The sequence below is a fragment of the Callionymus lyra genome, chromosome 15 (assembly GCF_982586985.1).
Source record: "Callionymus lyra chromosome 15, fCalLyr1.hap1.1, whole genome shotgun sequence".
Classification (NCBI taxonomy): Eukaryota; Metazoa; Chordata; class Actinopteri; order Syngnathiformes; family Callionymidae; genus Callionymus; species Callionymus lyra.
The window spans coordinates 11,970,864-11,994,370 of record NC_141832.1 but is presented as its reverse complement, the minus strand read 5'-3'; the positions used below and the strand labels follow the sequence as shown (position 1 = coordinate 11,994,370).

The window sequence follows — 23,507 nt, the reverse complement described above, 5'->3', positions numbered from 1 at the left end:
ATCCAGAAGTGTTATATTGTTCAAATAAAAATAAAATCAATGTTGTGAGATGAAAAATAAAAAAAATACAATAAAGTGCAATATAAAAATAAGAAAATTTTCAATGAAAAATCCCCCAAAAAAAATACAAAATCCAATATTGTTCAAATAAAAATAAAATCATTATTGTGAAATGAAAAAAAATAAAAATTCTATATAAAAATAAGTAAATGGAAAAATCCCCCCCAAAAAATACACAATCAAATATTATGAAATTAAAAATACAAAAGACAAAAATTAAAAATATTGTGCAGATGTATAGATTAAAAAAATATAAATATAGAATAGTTAAAATGGAGGATATAAAATATTATCAGTAAAAATTAATTCACAATAAAGTGTGTTACCTTCATGAAACAATGCTTTTTTCTCCGATGACATAAATATAATCTCTTTACCATTTAAAGTCATGAGAAAGTGAAAGTGGTGGCCCAATAGTGGAGGATACCCCGGAAGTGGCTAAATCACCAAAAGTGTGTCAAAAAAAAAAACGCCCCTTTTTTTCTCCCTTTAACCAATCAGAGGCGAGAACGTCCACACCGAAGGCTCGCGACTGTGGGGGAGGGTCACGTGTGTACACAGAGCTGAGCAGCAGTAGTAAAGTCTCCCCCGGACGGCCCCCTTCCACAACAAGCCTCGTCCTCACGCTTGATAGGTGAAGCCTCTTCAAATGGACTGAAAAACGAGTTCCTTTTTTTGGGGGCTTTTTTCCTCTGGATTTAACGAAGATTTTTTTTAAAACAAACTGGTTTCAATGAGACGCCAGAGAAATGTTGCTGCATCCAGACCCGATGCCTCCGTAGGTTCGTCCCCGAGCCAGACCTGAACCCTAGTCTCTGGTGAGTCTCAACTCTTTTAAAACAAATTAAAAATATAAATGTTTGTGGAATAACGTCGCAGTTTTAAACGCTCGTCCGTCATGTTGAGTCGCGAGAGAGATGAGCCTGAGGTTGAACTTTTTTCTTCTTCTTCTTCTTCTCCACCGTGACAGTTATCTTTTCATCTGAGCAGTCAAGTGTGATGGAGAGACTTTTGTTTTGTTTTTTCCTTCACAACACGTTTATTAACTTTAACTGCTTTCAACAAAAACAACAACAAACAATAGTTCCTTCACAGGGGATCAGCTTAGTCGTTGGAAAAAAACAAACTTATGGGAATGTTTTGGTGTCAACAGAGGCTGTTAACCACTTATTTCTGATGTAGTTTGGAAAATAAAAATGACATTTTCAAAGGAAATATCACACAATAAAATCAGTTCGGATCATTTATCTCAAATAATAAGTGATATACATGTATAACATCATGACATAACTTCGTCTTTTTTTTCTTGATACTAGTTTTAGTTTAGGATCTTTAAGTAAAGTGAAAAACAAATATACAATAGGCAACTAAATGACATTTAAAGCTGATTGTATGTCCTTTTTATTTATTTTCCTATCATATTTAAACAATCAAAGCTTAAGTTATGTCCTATTTCATTTATTTAATTTACGAAACAATTTACCGAAGGAGACCTCCTGAGGGATCAATAAAGTTCTATCGTTCTATCTATCTATCTATCGTTCTATCTATCTATCGTTCTATCGTTCTATCGTTCTATTGTCCTACCGTTCTTTCTATCTATCGTTCTACCGTTCTATCGATCTATCGATCTATCGTTCTATCGATCTATCGTTCTATCGTTCTATCGTTCTATCTATCTATTGTTCTATCTATCTATCGTTCTATCGATCTATCGTTCTATCGATCTATCGTTCTATCTATCTATCGTTCTATCGATCTATCGTTCTATCGATCTATCGTTCTATCGATCTATCGTTCTATCGTTCTATCGTTCTATCGTTCTATCTATCTATCTATCTATTTCGTTTTTCCCAAGTTTCCTCATCATATTTAAGCTCCTTTGACGCATCCCTTTTTCTTTTACCTTACATGGCCCCGTATAAAAGTCGTAGGATATAATGTGGCCCCTGTGAAAAATGTCGTCGCCCACCCCCTTGATCCAACGATAACTTCACTAACCGTTTCCGCCGCTCATGACCGTCAACTTGGTCGCCGTGAAAACGGGTTTGACAAACTGCCCTGAGGTTCTGTTTAATCTTGCCTCTAAGCCAAATGAAAAGCTTCTTCAGATTTAGGCTTTGCACTTGTTGTCCTGAACTCCATCCATGTGACCGAAGGCGACATGGGCGTGCGTCCCATGGCTTAATGGCAGTAAGCCTGCTTTGTGCTGACCGTTGAACTCTGACTTTGTCCGATGCCTGTGACAGTTCCACGCGTTGCCTGGAAGACAGTTTTCCCCTGACCAGTGCTTGGCGTGGTTTTGTGGCCTATAATACAGATTACTAGAAATGCCCTGAGGGCAGTTGACTGCGATCCATAATAATCTTTTACTGCTATTTTTTGCGGGACAGAAAAGTTACCCTAAAATTGTAGCTTAGCGGTAATAGTGTCTAGTAAGTAAGTAAGTCATTTTTATTTGTATAGCGCTTTTCCAGACCAGGGTCACAAAGCGCTTAAACAATCAAAACAATACTCAATAAAGTATATACTTTAAAGGTCAAGATAAAACTGATAACACAACAGGAGTTCCAGAAAATCAAGGAAAAGCCTGAACAAATAACTCTTACGAAGTTTCTTAAAGAAGTCCGTAGACTCCATCAAGCGCAAAGGACTATGGTAGCATAATTGTCATCATTTTTTGGAAATTGGGTTAAATTCTTATTTCCTAAAGGAATTTTCTCAAGGTATCAATATAATTATATCTATCCATCTAATGGATCATACTGAGTTTGACTGACTTGTGTTATAAGTAAGTAAGTAAGTAAGTAAGTATTTTTTATTTGTATAGCGCTTTTCCAGACCAGGGTCACAAAGCGCTTAAACAATCAAAACAATATTCAATAAAGTATATACTTCAAAGATCAAGATAAAACTGATAACACAACAGGAGTTCCAGAAAATCAAGGAAAAGCCTGAACAAATAAAAACGTCTTACGAAGTTTCTTAAAGGAGTCAGTAGATCCATCAAGCGCAAAGGACTAAGGTAGCATAACTGTCATCGTTTTTTGGAAAGAAAATTGGGTTAAATTCTTATTTTCTCAAGGTATAAATATAATTATATCTATCCATCTAATGGATCATACTGAGTTTGACTGACTCGTGTTATAAGGGGTTTTGGTTTTCACACAAAGGTCAATGTTAAACTAATATTTCATGACCGTGGTCTAATTCTCAGACGCCTCAGAGATTGGCTTTTGACAACCATGTTGCTACATTGTTGGCTAGTACGTTGTACACATTTTTAAATGGTCTAAAAAGGTCTAAATTCGCAGAAGCTTCTATTTTAAGATGAAATTGAAAGCCAACCGTAGATAGGAATGCTATGATGTGAATGTGTCATGTCTTCCATCTCCTATAGGATAATCTCCCCTTTTTTTGTTGCGTTTTTTTTGTACGTTGCCGGACAGTAACGTACATGAAGAGTTAAGATAAAATCGTATTAAAGTAAAGTAAAATCGTGATCCGGTATGCTAGGGAAAGTCCCCGATTTCAGAGCTGCAAGTTTCAAATTGGCAAGTTACGAAACAGGAAGACCCTATTTTTGAAGCTTCTCCACCTGCTTACTTTGACACCTTATCTTGATGTTTCCTCGAAAGTTTGGATAAACCGACCGGCCGATCTCTGGAAATGACATACCCGCCGGGTTTGTCTTCGCCTCTTGACATTGTTGCGCCGTCACATTTGTAAGTGTAAGTCCCGTAATCTGATTATTTTCCTGCAGCGCTCACAACTGCAACACTGCTGCAGACACACACCAGCCCAGTGAATCATGTGACATCATTCAGTACTTTCTCAGAAGGGCCTGTAAATTCCAGTGAGGATATAGGAGAGGTGTGGGCCCAAGTATGTCACACTACTCCCATATCACGCCTGCCAGAACTGGACGGCGAAAATGCAAAGACGTCAAGCACGTGAGGTCACCCTTACAAAGTCACGGTCGGTGTAGCCAAGAAGTGCAGCAACCCCATCCCACCCATGGGAACGTTTGACGTAGAAAACTTTTGACATGATGATACTGAAATACGTTTCTGGCAGGATCTGTCGAGCCCACATGCAAGAGGAACCGAAACATGACTTCCTGATATCTAGTGGAGATCTGTAGACGATAATCCAGAAGTTTGTCCTTTGTATTAAAGTTTTGAGGTGGTGAAGATAAACGCAACACTGACATTTCTCTCTGCGCTTGATGGATACTATTGACTCCTTCAAGAAATATCTCAAGACCTTTTTATTTTTGCAGGCTTTTCCCTGATTTTCTGAGACTCCTGTGTTGTTCTCGGTGTTATCTTGATCTTTAAAGTATATATTTTATTGGGAATTGTTTTGATTGTTTAAGCGCTTTGTGACCCTGGACTGGAAAAGCGCTCTACAAATATAAATGACTTACCTATTTACTTATTTAATGCTCATGTAGATGAGAGATAATCACAATGTAGGGACATCTGGTTCTGTGTTAGAATGGTTCTCATCTTACCTTTCTGGGCGCAGTTTTAGTGTATCTGCCAATCAAATGAGGTCTGAATCGGCAGATCTGTTGTGTGGAGTCCCTCAAGGTTCTGTTCTGGGTCCTTTATTGTTTTTGCTGTTTCTTATCACATTTTTGCTGATGACTGAGTATTATCTTGATCTTTAAATTTTATACTTTTTTGAGTATTGTTTTGATTGTTAAAGTGCTTTGTGACCCTGGTCTGGAAAAGCGCTATATAAATAAATATTACTTACTTACTTACTTACATCGTAGGGGCATACGGTATACACAATGTATGAAAAGATCCATCATCTTTTTTCACTTTCTGTAAAAGAGTAAGATTCAAAATTGTCGGTACCAGAAAAGTCAAAATAAATCAGGAGTCGGGCTTATCCTTGATGCCTTGTTCATTTGTTAAAACAATTCTATGCAAGTCTAAACAGCAGTGAATGAAATTTCAAATGAAAATCAAAGGCTGTGCGTCCCAGAGACAAACCTTCTTTGGTACATAATGTGCATTTAAACCCTAAAACAAAAGTAAAAGACCTCGTCATGATGCTGGCTGAAATAGATAAGAGGGTTGTTTTTCCTGCGAGACGAAGCAGAGGGCAACACAATAAGCTCTATTATCCTATCGCTTTTTGTTGTGTTAAGGTTTGAAGTTAGAATGAATGGTGAAGGATATTATGTGGTTCCCCACGTTTGTATAGTTGTTAGCGAAATAACTCATTTGGTACAGATCCACGAAATTGTAATAATGGGACACTTGTTTAAACTTTCGTTTTGGGTTGTACAGTGTTTTTCGGACCTCTAATGCACATTTAAGATCGTCTAATTTTCTCAAAAAGTGCTTTATTTGGTGCGCCTTCTTGATAAGTTATGGTTGTACTTGCTGTCCTCTAACCGGGTGGTATACAGTGATCAAAATTTGGCAAAATGATGGTAACTGTGCTTAATGCGCCTTAAAATAGATGTGCCTTATGTATGAAAATATCCCTTTTCATTGATATTACACCTTCAATTTTGAAAAACATGGTATCTGGATCCACTAAACCTTTGAGGTATTAATCGCTCTGTCTTTAGATAGCACACTTTGCATCTACTGGGTTGTGCATTTAAGTAAGTAAGTAAGTCATTTTTATTTGTATAGCGCTTTTCCAGACCAGGGTCACAAAGCGCTTAAACAATCAAAACAATACTCAATAAAGTACATACTTTAAAGGTCAAGATAAAACTAAAAACAGAACAGGAGTTCCAGAAAAAAATCCTTGAACCCTACTGCCATATGCTGACCCATTAAACTTGTATTAAAGACATTTTTACGTAGTTTTTATTCATTTTTACTTAAATGAGTTAATGTCGGAGTTGGATAGAGGCTTTTCCTCGATTTTCTGGAACTCCTTTGTTGATCTCGGTGTTATCTCGACCTTTTAAGTATTTATTTTATTGAGTATTGTTTTGATTGCTTGAGCGCTTTGTGACCCTGGTCTGGAAAAGTGTGTATAAATATAAATGCCTTACTTATTTATTTACTACAACGTGATGCTTGTACAGAACGTACAAATGCTTACAATAGAGGCTTTTGTAGATGCATGTCGTAAATGTATTATCTTTTACCTTTTATCCACTGATCACTTTACGAGCCCGAACTCTTTCGGCTGCCGAGTATCGTTGAGGTGGGTCAGGCAAAAACACGAGGGCGTCAAAGTACCTAGTCATCTCTGGAGTCAGGTAAAGCTCATTTGAAATCGCTGGCGTTTGATCCGAATCTGGGATTACTGGGCTCGCCCGCCTTAATTTGTTGAAGAGTCAACCGTGAGACACTAATTACACGCTAATGTACCACTTTTGAAGAAAAGAATCGGTTCATACCGTTCAGTCTAGAGACGCTACAAAGTGAGCCGGTGGTGGTAATGATAGGGAAGGCCACGGACGTCGGTATATGGAAGGTGATAATAACAGCGTTGTTTCCCTTTAATCAGGCTTTTCTGCCAGACATTTTACTTCTCAAAGGGTTTGTAAGAAAGTATATAAACCTAAACAGACGCTTTCCAAACAATACAATGATGAAACCGAAGGGGTAATTTATTGATGGTAAACATTCGCTGGTGACAGAGAGTCTTGTTTACAAGGAGAGCTGACCGGTGCTGCCGTCTGGCCCAGAGCGGTTCTGTGTAAAGAGAGTAACTCTACACTTTGTTCCTTCCTATCCTGTCGCCTCCTCGACTCTCCAGCCTCTTCTCATTATACATGTAGTAGAGGAGGGCCTGTGCTCTTGTCTCTGTGTGTGTGTGTGTGTGTGTGTGTGTGTTTATATGACTGTGTGTGTTTCTATGTCGAGTCTATGTCTGAGGCTTAAGGCCAAAACAGCCTCTCTGTAGTAGCCTTACGTAAGTAAGTCAAGGGTGGAATGTTTCCCTTGTTACTGGCAAAGTTTACACATCTTCCTGCAAACAAAAAGCGCTTTTCTTGGACTTTGCTGTTGTGTAGTATTCCGCCGAAATCCTCAACAGATATCACCAAAAAACAAAAATGATGCAAAAAAAGAGAAAAAAAAAGAAGTATAGACCGTGATGGCCTTTTCATCTGGGGGCGGTTATGTTCAGGATGTGGAGTGGCCATCTGGTAATCGTAAAGTCGGGCTTCTCCAGAGATCCTGTCCAAGTGTCCTTGACTGAGATATGGAACACTTGTTGGCACTTGATGATGGATGCACATGTACATAACCAGTTGAATCATCAAGCTTTTATCAATTGGGTTTTTCATCAGGAAAACGCACGAGTGCCACAATTTGTCTTTTATCCACTATCCAAACATGGATGGTTCCCAAACAAACTTTGACTTTTGTTCAGATTTACAGGTTAAGTCCAAGTTCTATAAAGGTCAAAGGTTGTCTAGCCTATAACAGCCATTTTAGCTTAGCTTTCATGCTGTTGTCAGAGATGACAAAATGTGTGTTTTTTTTATGATTCCTATTTTTCAATGTATTTCTGAAAGGACAATACAATTCTGATTTGAAAATTCGGGATACGATTTTTCTTTACGGACAATGCCTTCTATCAGAGTGCGCACCACGCTGTGTTGAAAGATAAGGTTCTATTTTAGTCTCACAAGTCGATTCATGACCAGACCTTGGTAACGTCTAGACTTCGGCCCAAGAAGTGGCCTTTCCCTGGATTCTCCCAGTCCTGTGTTGCAACATAAAACTTCTGTTTTAAGTTTATGATATTTGATGCATGCTCCGAATGTAGTTTCCTTTGATTATATATTTGTGTTATACTATGATTACGTAGCTCTTTGTTTCTGTAAGAGGAATCAAAAATAGGCTTGTTTTCTTGGCTTTTTATTTGTTTACGTTTTCAATAATGAATTTAAATGTCCTGTAGAAATACATTGATATATAAGAATCACAAAAAAACACATTTTACTTTATATTTTCTATACTAACAGGAACTTATTGGCATCTTTATTAGCTGTATCATGATCGTTTCCCCTTGTAATCGGTGGTTTTAAGAAAATATCGATATACAAATTGTGATATTTATTTTCAAACACTTTACTATTTTTAATCTTATTTCTTTCATTGATTATATTTCCACATAGCTTGCATACAACTTAAATTGAAAAAAACGATTCTAATTTACCGTTAAAAGGCAAACGTTTTTTTTAATTCGTGTTGCATTTAAACTAAACATCTTTCAACTAACAAACTTAAATATGGCAGCATTCATTGCATCCTCCACTAATCCTGGTGTTGACTAAGGACAAGAGGATACAGCCAACCCAGCAGCTTTTGAAGCTGATGTTTGGGAATTGTATGGTCAACGAAAGCAAGCGGTCTGTGAATTCTGCAACACTTGGGTCAAGTTCTAACGCCGTTCCTACATTCTCGCAACATATGGCCATAAATCGTATTGTTGCCTTTATATCGTGATAGGTATCATATGTTCCCAAGACTCATCAGTGTTCCCACAACCCAAGTTTTAACCCCATGTAAGCAATACTTCATATACAGGTAAATAATACATCAGGCGACACATAGGGATTAAAAACACATTAGTCATTTCTGTACGAGCTGTCGTACCCTGAGATTTGAGCCCCTCTTCAGCTTATTGGTCGTGAACTAAACTCTGACCTCACAGCTTAGTCGGTGGTCACCTTTGCACCCGAGCCAGCTTCACATTTCATTTTTTTTTTTTTATAAATCCACTCATCGCAAGGGCCAAACCTTCTGCCCCTGTCAAGGACGAGTGCACCAAAAGTTTTAGGCCGTTTGCGATCGTTTTAGTCCGATGGTGTTAAAAAAAACACATGCAGGTCTGTCCGGCCCACCCAGGTCCCCCCCCTCTCTGTATGTGAAAAAAAAAAAAAGAACGCTTTTGCTGAGGTGTCAAACAAATGTACTTTTGTTTTCCACCGGCTAAACAACGCTCCCGATTCTGTGCCGTAAGACTAGTCACGGCGGGTTGTGAGGCCATGCAGACATATTGTGTGTCGCTGGTATCCCGCCAGTCAGATGCACTGAAGTGAAATTAACAGTGTTACACAGGGATAATAGCTGAGCTGCAGCTGATGTTTTCGTGGCAAAAGGGGGTGCTTCTCCTGCTTTTTTTTTCTGACAGCGCAGAGAAGAGAAACAGAAACACATGTGTATGCAGAAGAAGAAGAAAAAAAAACAACTTTAAATTTATGACACTGCTCTGTCACTGCTCCAGAATCTCATTCCTAACTTGATCTGAGGTATCTACGACAGACCGAGCGTTGCTCTCGGGGCATTGCTTAAAAAGGAAATCTGATTGAAAACGGAAACCTTGCCAGGAGATGAACACGAAGAGGACTAAAAATAGAAAAACCAGATGCTGTAACTGGAATTAAGTGTGAGCCTACAAGATATCAGAAATGTGTAAAAAAAATAAATAATAATGCACTTGTTGGGTGACCTTCATTGACGGACTTATCTACATAAATGGTTGTTACATACATTTTCTATGGGGCCACATTATGTATGGTGCTGTGAGGGGCCTAAAAGAAAAGGTGGTTAGAACCAATAGCCTAAGCATAATCAAAAACCTTTAAGTGGACGGTATTGTTATTATTTTATTCATATAAAAATAGCTATAATTGTCAATTGGTGTTATTATGCCTGTAGCAATACAATTTGATACGATACATTCAACAGTAAGATTTAATACGATACATTCAACAGTACGATTTGATACGATACATTCAACAGTACGATTTGATACGATACATTCAACAGTACGATACAATTTGATACGATACATTCAACAGTACGATTTGATGCGATACATTCAACAGTACGATTTGATACGATACATTCAACAGTACGATTTGATACGATACATTCAACAGTAAGATTTGATACGATACATTCAACAGTAAAATTTGATACGATACATTCAACAGTACGATTTGATACGATACATTCAACAGTACGATTTGATACGATACATTCAAAAGTACGATTTGATACGATACATTCAACAGTACAATTTGATACGATACATTCAACAGTACGATTTGATACGATACATTCAACAGTACGATTTGATACGATACATTCAACAGTACGATTTGATACGATACATTCAACAGTACGATTTGATACGATATATTCAACAGTACGATTTGATACGATACATTCAACAGTACGATTTGATACGATACATTCAAAAGTACGATTTGATACGATACATTCAACAGTACGATTTGATACGATACATTCAACAGTACGATTTGATACGATACATTCAAAAGTACGATTTGATACGATACATTCAACAGTACGATTTGATACGATACATTCAACAGTACAATTTGATACGATACATTCAACAGTACGATTTGATACAATACATTCAACAAGTACGATTTGATACGATGCATTCAACAGTACGATTTGATACGATGCATTCAACAGTACGATTTGATACGATACATTCAACAGTACGATTTGATACGATACATTCAACAGTACGATTTGATACGATACATTCAACAGTACGATTTGGTATAATACATTCAACAGTACGATTTGATACGATACATTCAACAGTACGATTTGATACGATACATTCAACAGTACGATTTGATACGATACATTCAAAAGTACGATTTGATACGATACATTCAACAGTACGATTTTATACGATACATTCAACAGTACAATTTGATACGATACATTCAACAGTACGATTTGATACGATACATTCAACAGTACGATTTGATACGATACATTCAACAGTACGATTTGATACGATACATTCAACAGTACGATTTGATACGATACATTCAACAGTACGATTTGATACGATACATTCAACAGTACGATTTGATACGATACATTCAACAGTAAGATTTAATACGATACATTCAACAGTAAGATTTGATGCGATACATTCAACAGTACGATTTGATACGATACATCCAACAGTACGATTTGATACGATACATTCAACAGTACGATTTGATACGATACATTCAACAGTACGATTTGATACGATACATTCAACAGTACGATTTGATACGATACATTCAACAGTACGATTTGATACGATACATTCAACAGTACGATTTGATACGATACATTCAACAGTACGATTTGATACGATACATTCAACAGTACGATTTGATACGATACATTCAACAGTACGATTTGATACGATACATTCAACAGTACGATTTGATACGATACATTCAACAGTACGATTTGATACGATACATTCAACAGTACGATTTGATACGATACATTCAAAAGTACGATTTGATACGATACTTTTGAATGTTTACAATACAATTGGATGTGTATTCGGCTAACGTTCCGATTCAATACAATGTATTTCGATACAGTTGCATAAATGAATCTAAGTGCACTCTCTTTTGGTTGAAATTGTTGAACCGAAAGCTAAAATATGTCCAAACAGATAGGAGTCGACTGTATCCTCTCATCCTCAGTCATCACCAGGATCTCGTTGAATTTCCTTCAGCTGTGGAGGACATAAGGGCTGCTTCCATTTGAAAGCGCACATAAAAATTGAGACAATGCTGTTGAATATCGTTATGGTTACTAGGAGGAATTTATATATACTGTATATATATATATATATATATATATATATATACTGTATATATACATATAGGTGTTTTCCTTTCTCTTTTTTTTAGAGCTGGTCTTAAATTGAATGTCAAATTGCATTTTTAAAGTCTGTGATTTAAGTTGCCTTAACTGTAGCAAGTCTGATTTTAAAAGTTTGTTGTAAATGTTTTAATGTTCATTTTCTCTTCTTCCCTTCGCAGTCTCCCACGTAAAGTGTTAACCGTGCGAGGTCCCAGACATGTGGATCTGCATGGTCTACAACGAGACGGACACCAGCGTGGACTTCCAGCTCTGCCAGGACTTCGGCCTCACCCTCTCGGTCTTCTCGCTCATCTACCTCCTCGTCTTCTTCCCGCTGGGCCTGGGCTACAACCTGGTGATCATCGTGGTCAACCTCTGCAACAAGGTGTCCATGACCATGCCGGACGTCTACTTTGTCAACATGGCCATCGCGGGCCTGGTGCTCAACCTGGTGGCGCCCGTGGAGCTGCTGAGCTCCACCTACACGCGCTGGCACGCCTGGGAGTACAAGAACGAGGTCTTCATCAGCCTCCTCATCCTCTTCAACATCTCGTCGCTGGTGATCATGTACTCCACCACGCTGCTCAGCCTGGACTACTACATCGAGCGGGCGCTGCCTCGCACCTACATGTCCAGCGTGTACAACACCAAGCACGTGTGCGGCTTCATCTGGGGCGGCGCCGTGCTCACCAGCTTCTCCTCGCTGCTCTTCTACGTGTGCCACCACATCTCCACCAAGATGGCCGAGTGCTCCAAGATGCAGAACAAGGAGGCGGCGGACACCATCATGATGCTGATCGGCTTCGTGGTCCCCGCCGTCGCCGTCCTCTACGCTTTCGTCCTCATCCTGCGCATCAGGAAGGAGTCGACGCCCCTGGACCAGGACTCGGCCCGGTTGGACCCTTCGATCCACCGGCTGCTCCTGGCTTCGGTCTGCGTCCAGTTCGTGCTCTGGACTCCGTACTACCTGATCCTGCTGGTGCACACCGTCGGGGGGGCGCCCGGCTACATCGACAATCCCTACTACTTGCCGACGTACTACTTCCTGAGGTGCGTGTCCAAGATGCTGGCTTTCTCCAGCAGTTTCGCCGTGCCGCTCATGTACATCCGGATCAGTAAAAACTTCCCGAACAATCTTCAGAGACTTCTCGCGAGGCTAAACTGCTGAGACACTTTTCGGGGACACTCGAGTTCGCGACCACTCTACCCTGGTTTTAAACTTCCTGGCACTTGTCCCTGCAGAGCCAGTATCCCGACTGGAGTTCCCTGCCGCCTCTGGACTTTGTTAAAAAGCAGCATGGCAGACTGGAATTTCCTGTCACCTTCCAGGATCTGATATAGCCAGAGGACAAACCCAGCAAAAACCACTAAGTGCTTCTTGCTAAGATCCACAACACCAGCGTTCTACCCGGCGCTGTGTTTTTTTTTTTGTTCCTTTGAATTTGAAATCCAACACCATCGCCGTGCGTGGGTTTTCTCAGACGAGTGAAAAAAATCTGCTGACAATGTGATTAATGTTCTCTCAAATCTTAATTCATGCTAGTAAACTGAACCCGTTGGGCTACTGAGGAGAGAAAAAAAAAAAGGTAAAAAATCTTCTGTACTTGAATCAGAAACAAGTTTTCTCGTTCTAAAATAAGCTAAAGAAGAAAGTGTCCAGCCTTATTTTCATAACCACCCTCACTTCAGATGTCTTTTTTCTTCTATATACTGAGGTCAACAAGCTAATAAATAATAATCGCTAATAAAAATCACTGTCAGGTATAAATGGATTCTCTTTGTCTTTGAAAGATTCATATCCTTACTGTGCTTCTAGGACGAGACCATCACACATGCCGCTCGTGAATCATTAATCCTTATCTTAAAGGTCAGTTTGTTGTAGACTTGATTTGTATGTACAGCTGCTCGGTTCGTTGGTTTGATTTCCACCTTTCCGTTCTATGACTGCCGTGTGCATTTAAAAAAAAAATGTGTTTATGAAGCACATTTAAAGCTTTTGTGTCTTATTTAAAATCGTTGATACGACTGGCATTTAAAGGAAAAGAGCGTTTCTCCCCTTAAAAATAACACCATTTTGACATAATGTTGAGTATTTAATCAACTCTTTAAACATTTACAGTCTTGATGATGTTTGTTTGTTGTTTTTTTTTGCTTAAAACTCCTAAGGTTGTTTTCACCTTCGCTTTTCAAACCAGCACTTTTAGTCTTCAGGGTTAAGTGAAAACCAGTTTACCTCGTTACCCACGATTCACCAGTGCATTGATTCGGCCTCTTTTTTCCGGTAGGTTCCATTTTTGCATGACGGAGCGAAGTGCTCGCGGCCATAAGCACTTTTTTAAAGAGACGACAGTATAGCTTCACAGTACTGCTCGACTTTCCCCCCCCCCCCCCCCCCCTCCCCATTTGTTTTCCCCCGGAGTCGCTATGGCAACGTCATCTTAAAACTGCTGAATCGGAAACCAGACGTCTTGAGGGTTCACGCTTCACGGTATATGACTCAGAACTCCGTGGAGAGTTTTCGTTGTAGGGTTGACGATTTTTTGACGTCTCGTCAGCGGGTCAAAGGTCAAAGAAAGAAACCACCGCAGAGCACTTGCTTGTGTACGATCGGTCGATTCAAACATCGCACGCTTTCTTCGGAACGCGTTCGCTGTCTTTTTCTGTCACCAAATCAATTTTGGTTTGTAATGAAAAATAAACCATTTTTCTTCAAACCGGGACGATTGAATCACCGTTATTTCAATTACGTTGGTTAAACAAGAGACTTTCTTACGACGCATCAAGGCTTTCGTTTCCTAGAACCTCAGCCAGACACGTGGAGTCGTTTTTTCGGTTGATCGGTTGGTTTAATCTTGAGTATTATCAATCCCTTACCTTGAGATTAAGTGGAAGAAAAATACTGCTCAAGATTAACGCAAAAGGATTTTATATCAAGGTCACATTAAAGGACAAATAAATAATAAAATCAAAGGTTTTTAGTTAAGTTATGTGACACGGGGTTTTATTTAATTAAGAACACAAATCAAATGAACGTTTATTGGTTCTTGAACAGTTGCAGTACGTTATGGTTCTCAAGTTGGTCAAATACAACAAATCAACGTTCGTCTTCGATCACATTCATTAATTATTAATCAAGTGCTTTTAGTTCTACTTATTTTGACTTGCAGTGCGAGTTTCTTTCTATCCTTAGATAAAATGGTTCATGACGTACAAAAGCATCACTTTGTCATAAAGCAGACCATCACAACCATGACCACCTCTTAAATGACCCAAACAATTGTTGTAATGCTTTTGGGATGCATTAAATCAATCTAACTGACTAAACTGGCTTTTACTTCTTTTTTTTTTTCTACTTGTTGCTGCTATAGATGGATGAAACCAAAGAGGATTTAATTCAAGCGAGACCCTGTAATGTGTGTGCGCTTTTTCTTTCCCCTCATCATGTGCATGTCAGTGAGTTTATTACAAGAACATTCTGGGATGGTTAATCATTATTATGCTTAAAGTCCATGCAGTTCATATAGAAGGCAAACAAATATGAGGTCATTTATGATCGTTTCCAAAGCTTAGGAGCAACGGCCTGGAAGGATTTCTCTCCTCTGGTCCTGAACCGTGTTCAGGAACCATCAGTAGATTCTGATCCACAGACCTCAGAGCCCCAGCTGGGGTGTAAGGCTGGATCAGATCAGTGATGTAAGGAGGAGCCTGACCATGAATAGATCTGAAAGTAAGAACCAGAATTTTAAAGTTGATCCTGAAAGAAACTGGAAGCCAGTGAAGAGTTTTAAGGATCGGAGAAATGTGAGTTCTTCCACTAGAGCGGCTCAGAATTCTCGCTGCAGAGTTTTGTATTAACTGCAGGAGAGACAGATCCTTCTTGTTAAGACACTAAAATAAACTGTTACAATAGTCCAAACAAGAAGACACAAACGCATGGATTAAAATCTCCATATCTTTATTATTGTCTATGTTTTTAATAGTATTTATTATCACTCAAAAAGATTTAAGTCAATTAAAAAGCAATTGGAAAAAGGTGCTTGGATGTTTAAAAAAAATAAAAGTTTAAAAATATTGTAAAAGACAAAAATAAATAATTGTTGCATATTTATCACAGCGAGAAGGTTGCTGGTTCGCTTCCCTTGACCTTTCTTACTTTCTTATCCGTTACTCCGGATACTCCAGTTTCCTCCCACAGTCCAAAAACATACAGAGGTTGATTTAGAACTTTGAGAAATGATCCATAAGTATGAGAGTGTGTGGGAATGGTTGTCTGTCTTTGTGTGCCCTGCGACAGACTGGCATCCTGTCCAGGGTGTCCCCTGCCTCTCGCCTTATGATACTGGGATAGGCTCCAGTCTCCCCTAAAAAGCGGTTTAAAATGAATGAATTAACAACAGCCATTGTATAAAAATTGGCCCCTGAGGAAATGTACTTTGCCACTACTGTATTAAGGGAACACCAATTAAAAAAACAGTAAATAAAGCTTGTGTATTAGGCTCTAAGGAAGCCAATCACACAAGGGATCAAGTGAGTCTAGATCGCCAAAATGTATATTTAACTTTAACCAGGAAGTATGAGTCAATCCTTGACTCTCGCTCCATCTTGATTATCTTTATAATCTTTATTATCTCTTGTCTGTTTGTCCTCCTTCACCAAACACTGTTTTAACACCAGCTTTACTCTTAAGTTTGAATTGTACGTAAAGTATTAAATAGTGTATATATTATCTTAATTTGATTTATTATTGTATTATTTATGTATTGAAAGCATCCAGATGTCCACCTTTAACGAGTTTATTTTATGCATTTTTATATGAAACAAGTTTAGTAAAATTCAGGTTATTTTGTGTGTCTTAACCTGCAGTGTGCAGTCAATTTAATACGGTGACCGCTCTTTATGTGTCAAACCTTTAGCCGCGCAATAATTGTGTTTGCGAGGCTATTGCGGCTCACACACTAAAAGGTTGTTTTCTCCACTAATGAAGTGTTTAAGCCGCAATAAAGTTACATCCAAGCCCGGAGGGGGGCGTTTAAATATCACGGGGTCGGGGTCTTCTCATATAAACTGGCAACTGTAGAATCACCAGTGTGATGCTGCTCCTCGATAAAAGAAAAGTATTCATCGTTAAATTATAAATAAAAAAAAGATTCAAGAGCTACATATCCAGACTGTTTTCATCTCTGGGACGATTGTGAATCCGGGCGAAAAGGAAAGACATGCCTGACATCTGGAAGTGATACGATCACAGAAGTGGATGAACCAGGTTGTCATGGTTACTACCCCCCCCCCCTTTCTCTAAGATCCATGTCTAGCTTCCTGAATGTCAGTATCCTTCATAATTGTGTGTTATCTCGGAACAGCGAGCTAATTCTGAGGAGGGTATTTGACTTCAGAAGCAGAAGGTTGACCTCATTAGTCACGCTCTTAAATCCGGCCTTGTGTTTTCACGACAACAGTTAAAACAACCGACGAAGAGCTACTGCTTTTTTTTATTCGAGCTCAAGATAATCATCCGATCCCTGCGGCTTTGCAACGAACGAGCGCGACAACGATCACGCTTTCAAAGCTCGGTAATAGCAGACGGATAATTAACCTCTTAGAGAAGCCCTCCAGATATTCTAACTCATTGTTAAGGTCAATTTTTTAAATAATGACACCACAAAAGGAGGGGTGGGTGATGATGAGAACGGTGTGGAGGTTGACTCTGACAGTAAGGATGTGGGCGATAATTAAGGATCGCCATGGCGATCAAGGCGACAAAGTTGTCGGCGTTTTTTTTTTTGGAAAGTTGGCGATGAATATAAAATCCAGTGTTAAATCTCATTGCCTGCACTTTAGTGGCTTTTAAACAAACTTTTTTTTCCCTGCTTATGGTCAGTTGTCTGTGATGTCACCTTAACTATTACAGGTTGGTATGTACTGCAGAAACATACAAATATTTTATTATTTAAAAATACATATAATATGGTATCAATGGAATACGGAGCGTAAGAGGTGAAATAATTGTAATTTTTTTATCTTGTGATATTCGTGACAATATTATACATCAGGAGCATCTTATCAGTATTTTAATTTAGGAATGATTTATGAAGACATTTTTTTCCATCCCAACCAGGAATGTTGTTGTTTAAAGCAGGATAAATTTATTAATTATCCTTAAAGGACAGATACTTTGGCGAATAATTCTCCTTCATGGTTCCATAATTATTTCAGCTCCATCTTCTTCGGTGTCCGGTCTCTCAATCCATCACTCCCTCGTCAATTAATTAAATAATAATGAATGAATTAATGATATATGATCACACACACATATTTGTAAACAAGTGATAATATTTGTTCCTTCTGGGCTTTTATTACTCAAATCTCTCATACTGTAAAAAATTCCAAAAAAAGCACACTAGCTAAAGGAAAGAGAACCCATTGATGAACGAGGTCATCTAGTGGCTAAATTAAGAACTTCAGTTATGAACATTAACTACGCGACTCAAATAAAAAACTTTTTATTTTAATGAAAACGTACTCACTTAAAAAAAAACTTCTCCACCATCACGAATGGAGAATATCACTGGTACTTTTAAGCAAAAGTGTTTAAATATATATTTTTAAATAAGTTATTTCAATTGATCATTTAAGTGCACATTTTCAGGTGGAGACGAAATAACAAAAAATGTGTTCATTATCAGAATCTCAAACATACATTAAGTCATTTAAAGTTGAATAAACAGCGAGGATCAATTTTAACATTCATAAACCGCTAACACAAACTAGTGGAACCAGTTTTGTGGAATAACCAAGAAACACTACCATCTAGTGGCGGGAGGCCTTCCAACGTGGGTCACAACAAACAACCTTTCTTGCAGCCCTTTGTAATTTCCCAAAATATAAAATGTTCAATTTTCAACCATAATTAAGACGATCAATCTTCTACTTAAGCATCAAGATAATCAAGATTTATTTTGTAGCAGAAGTACACAACTGTTATTGGAAACATGCTTCCCGAAAAACAAGTGGAATCGTACCAAGCGAAATGAAACCACAGCTCTCATTGTTTTCTTCAAAAGACTCTTAACTCAGCAAGCTTTTGGTCATGAGGTTCAGCCCCGACACATTTAATGTGCGACTTACTTTGTTTTCTCCCCTCGTGAGCTTCAGCCAGAACCAAAAGTACCCGGGTCGACATTTCTGTAATGAAGCTCGGACCACCTATGTAGTCAGAACATTTCGGGCTTTGTGGCTTTTTAAATGTTGCGTTTGGACGCTGACCAGATCTGACACTGGATGTTGTTTTTCTCATTGAAAGGCATGTTCAGGTCATTGAAGTTTTCTTGGTCAAATTTATTGAGTTCCAACCAGACTTTGAACTGTTACAAGGACATAAATTAGGCTGGGATGAGCCAGAAATGAAAGTCGAGTCATTTTTAAGAACTTGGTAGGACATGAACAAATGTAGCATTTGTTAGCTCGCCAATTTATAACCTGGATGTATCGTAGGAACAACTTTTTTTCTTTCTTCGTGGCACGATACAAACTCAGGGACAGATGATCGAAGACCTGCGAGTCCTCATGTTTGACATGTTTCTCACCAAAACCCAAGTTAACTTGTACATTCCAAATTAGCAAGAGCTAACTGAAATAACAAAAAACATGTCCAACATCCAGTCAAGTGGCTAATGGATCAACGTCCACTAGGGGTTTGTGTTAGCAAGACCCTGACGATACGTATCACGATACAGAGGCAACAATGCCATATATTGCGATACTGTCAGGATAGATTTGTAGTATTGCCCGAGTACTTGACTCTTGTTTTGCAGAATTTACAGACCGCTTTATTTATTTTGGAGTTTCAAGTGTCTCCTCTCATGCCCAGTCATCAACGGGATCTTGGGTGATTTGAACTCTTGAATTTAAGTATTTTAATTGTACATTTAAAAAAAAAACGAGTTATTTTGTTATATTCACACTTCATACTTCAACTATAAACCGTAAAAGAACTATAATAAACATAAATTATTATTTTAAAGCCAAAAAAACAACATTTAAAAGCACATTTTTTTGGGGGAAACCTTGGTTTTAAAACTAAAAACTGTAATGAAGTAAGTAATAGTTATTTGTAAAAACGCCTTTCTAGACCAGGGTCACAAAGCGCTTGAAAATTCAAAAGCAATACACAGTTAAAAATACGTACAAATTTAAAAACTCTAAAAGGCCTGAGTTTTCAAAACAAGACAAACCACAATAGAATGTTGTGAAATCAATATCAGCTAAAGTCGTTTTTACCATCCAGTCACCTCCAGGTCACAGCTGGAGGTATGATGTCTCGGTAAAACCCTTGTTTACCCCAAAGTAGAGCCAGAGTAGGAATCAGAGGAGAAGAAGTTCACCCCCTCAACCCTCCTCCTCCTCCTCTTCTTCTTCTCCCTCATCATCTTTTTCTTTCTTCAATAAACAGCAACATCAGCTAAAATGCAAGAACTCGGAGGAGGATCTTCTGGCCTCGGCATGATGTTCCACTCCACCAGGGTTGTGGCGGGAACCCCGGCCGGAGCCAGCAGCACATCACACTGTTAAGTAGAGGCAGATGAGGATGTCGTACCCCCCAAACCCCGTACCCCCAGACCTCCCACTTCCACTCAAACCACAAGCAGGGAAACACTCCCCAAAAATAATATTTGGAATATTGTTTTGGTGAGTGGCTTCCAGGGGAAGATTTTCCATAGAAACGGGAATTCCTTTTTTTTTCTTCTTTTCTATATCAGATTATTAAATCAAAAGCGATTGATAGACTGTCGAATTGATAATGTTAGAGCGCCCTCTAGTGAGTTTAAATATAAAGTACAGCTTATCAGTTTTTTCTTGCCGTTTAAAGTATATGTTTTATTTAATATTGTTTTGATTGTTTAAGCGCTTTGTGACCCTGGTCTGGAAAAGCGCTATACAAATGAAAATTACTTACTTACTACAATATCGATTACTTTATAATAAAAGGTAATAGCGTAAATGAAGGAAAATATATTATAATTAGGCAAATTGTATCATTGGAATGTACTAAATCTATAATTCGTAAATAGCATTTGCTAACTTCAGATGCTGACCCGTAGCATTTTAGAGCAATTTAGTTATTTTCAAAGGGTAAATATTATATTTAGAATATTTTTTTATTGTTATTGCTCTAGCTTACCATAATCTGTCATTACAGTAGCTTTTTTTTTATCTATATTGTACCAACTCTGGAGATATTTCCTCCCCCTGTTTTCCCTGCTTGTGTCCACGTCCAGCACCTTTCCAATAGACTGACCCATCCATCTCTTGCTGCTCATGTCTCTGTGAAGTCATGCAGACCGAGGACTGCAGGGAGCTGAGGTTCTTATCAACCGCTGTTACCTCACGATCTCTAAGAGAATCAAATCTTTTCTTCCGATACATTACTACATTGTGTGCTGAACTCCAATCCGTGAATTTAACGCTCCAGCAAACATGAAATCCAACATGTGTGGGCAGATTTAAAAGGTAAAAACAAAATCTTAAGATATCGATTAAAATAAAATTTTACAATAAGGTAGATTTTTTTTTATACTAAACTAGTTTTGGTTTTGAATTGTATTTCTAATTATTAAAAATGAATGAAAAAAGATTTTTTCTCAGGGTCAAGGTGACCCAAAAGTCCCGAAAACAAATGTGTTTGAGGTATCCCTTGTGTTGTCTCTAGGTCAAGGTGAACAACCCCCACCACTGCATATGTATTTCTGGGAGCCAGGGAGGTCGTTCACCTTGACCTAGAGACAACACAAGGGATACCACCAAGACATTTGTTCACAGGCCTTCGAGTCACCTTGACCCTGAGATAATACATGGGTTTAACATAAAAAAGTGAGGAAATATTTTAACAAAAAGCCAATGAATTAATAATTATGCTTAGGGATTGCTATTATGGAGCTTTTGGCAGCTATTAAAATATTTAAGGTAAGGTAAGGTAAAACTTTATTGAAATTGAAATTGTTTAATCCATCCATCCATCCATCCATCCATCCATCCATCCATCCATCCATCCATCCATCCATCCATCCATCCATCCATCCATCCATCCATCCATCCATCCATCCATCCATCCATCCATCCATCCATCCATCCATCCATCCATCCATCCATCCATCCATCCATCCATCTATCTATCTGTCCATAGATGTCACGTCATTTGATATAACCTTAAATACCTTAAATTGTGAATAACCATAACGCAGCGTGTTTTCCAGAGTTTACAAACAACAATACATATGATGGACCAAAATTACATATATATATATATACTGTATATATATATATATATATATATATATATAAAATATATATATTTTTGTTGTTGTTGTTCACCTTCAAATATTCCATACACTACAGTATACAAAACTGGACTGGTCCTGCAACACAGACCATGTATATAAGAAGGTTCAGAGTAGACTGTACTTTCTGAGGAGGCTTCGATCATTTAACATCTGCAAGAAGCTCCTCTGCATGTTCTACCAGTCTGTGGCGGCCAGTGTTCTATGCTGTGGTGTGTTGAGGTGGGAATGTGTCCAAGAGGAGTGTCAACAGGTTGGACAGGTTGATCAGGAGGGTTAGGGTTAATGAAGCTGGACTCACTGGTGACAGTTGCTGAGAGGAGATCACTGAACAAACTACTGTCCATCATGGATGATGACAGTCATCCTCTGAACACTGTCATCAGTGAGCAGAGAAGCAGATGGAGCACGAATGCTCCTCCCCAGATGCAACACTAATAGACTCAAGGACTCATTCATTCCTCGGGCTATTAAATTGTACAATTCTGAGTTCGGGGGCAGGAGTGGAGTGAGAGTATCTGGATGTTCTGTTCTATTTTAGTCTTTGTATCCTTTGTCTTTGTTGTTTTTCTTTGATCTATGTTCTTTATCTTTAGACTTAGATTGTGTCATCTTGTTCTTCCTCTTTATGTTCTTGTTCTTATTTGATTTTGATTTATTTTTTATGAAAAATTGCTGTATTTTCTATGGCTATTGAAAAAAAAACAATTTCCCGAAGGAGACCTCCTGAGGGATCAATAAAGTTTTACCTTACCTTAACTTACCTTAGTATGTGTCAATTCTCCGTCCAATACCTATTAATTGTGCCCAGATGGATTTTGCTCTAAAAGGAGATGATCTATGGTCTCGTCCTGCTGACATTGATCAACAAAACAAATGCATCTCAACAGGGACCGCGAGTCTACCGACTGATACTAGCCTCATGCTCTCCAATACATTTTTTTAGCACACAACTTAATTTTTTTTGCTTTTGTCTTAAATCTAGTTTATTTTCAACTGTTTATATTTCTTGTTTTTCAGAGCCCACCAAATCTGCTCTATAATCTATACCTTTTGAATAGATAATCAATTTAAACACTACCTAAACGGAGAGCGCCACCTACTGAGTTCTAAGAAAAATACCATACGGCATCATGGAGCTCATCGCTAGTTGTTTGTTTACATTTTTAATCAACCTATCTTCCTCTCTTTCTTTAACAACCTGCTGAAAACAATGAGTAGCAGAAAAGAAAAAAGTATTATAAAATTAACGTATAATAAACGGCGTGTGACAAGTTAAAAACCCCAAGTTTGCTGTCAAAACGTTGCTTTCCTTGTCATTTAAACGGATTGTTTTGACAGCGCCGTGACATCAGCCTAACTCAGGAAGTGGTCTCGAGAATCCCACCGAGACGTGAAGTGTTTTTCTTCCACCAGCTGAAATGTATTTACTCCTCTATCGCTCTATTACTGTCACATCTCATTG

General features: G+C 38.4%; 1 protein-coding gene across 1 annotated transcript; it reads left to right on the top strand.

Moving 5' to 3' along the window:
- The first annotated feature begins 641 nt into the window (after window positions 1-641).
- gpr146 (G protein-coupled receptor 146) lies at window positions 642-14,605 on the top strand. Its single transcript, XM_087809939.1, has 2 exons — window positions 642-878; window positions 11,888-14,605. Exon 2 carries the CDS (start codon window positions 11,926-11,928, stop codon window positions 12,874-12,876), a length of 951 nt encoding a protein of 316 aa, XP_087666065.1. The 5' UTR covers window positions 642-878; window positions 11,888-11,925; the 3' UTR covers window positions 12,877-14,605.
- Window positions 14,606-23,507: the final 8,902 nt, after the last annotated feature.

What these genes read in the sequence shown, in the direction of transcription:
- gpr146 (XM_087809939.1), top strand. Translation starts at nt 11,926, where the DNA reads ATGTGGATCTGCATGGTCTACAACGAGACGGACACCAGCGTGGACTTC.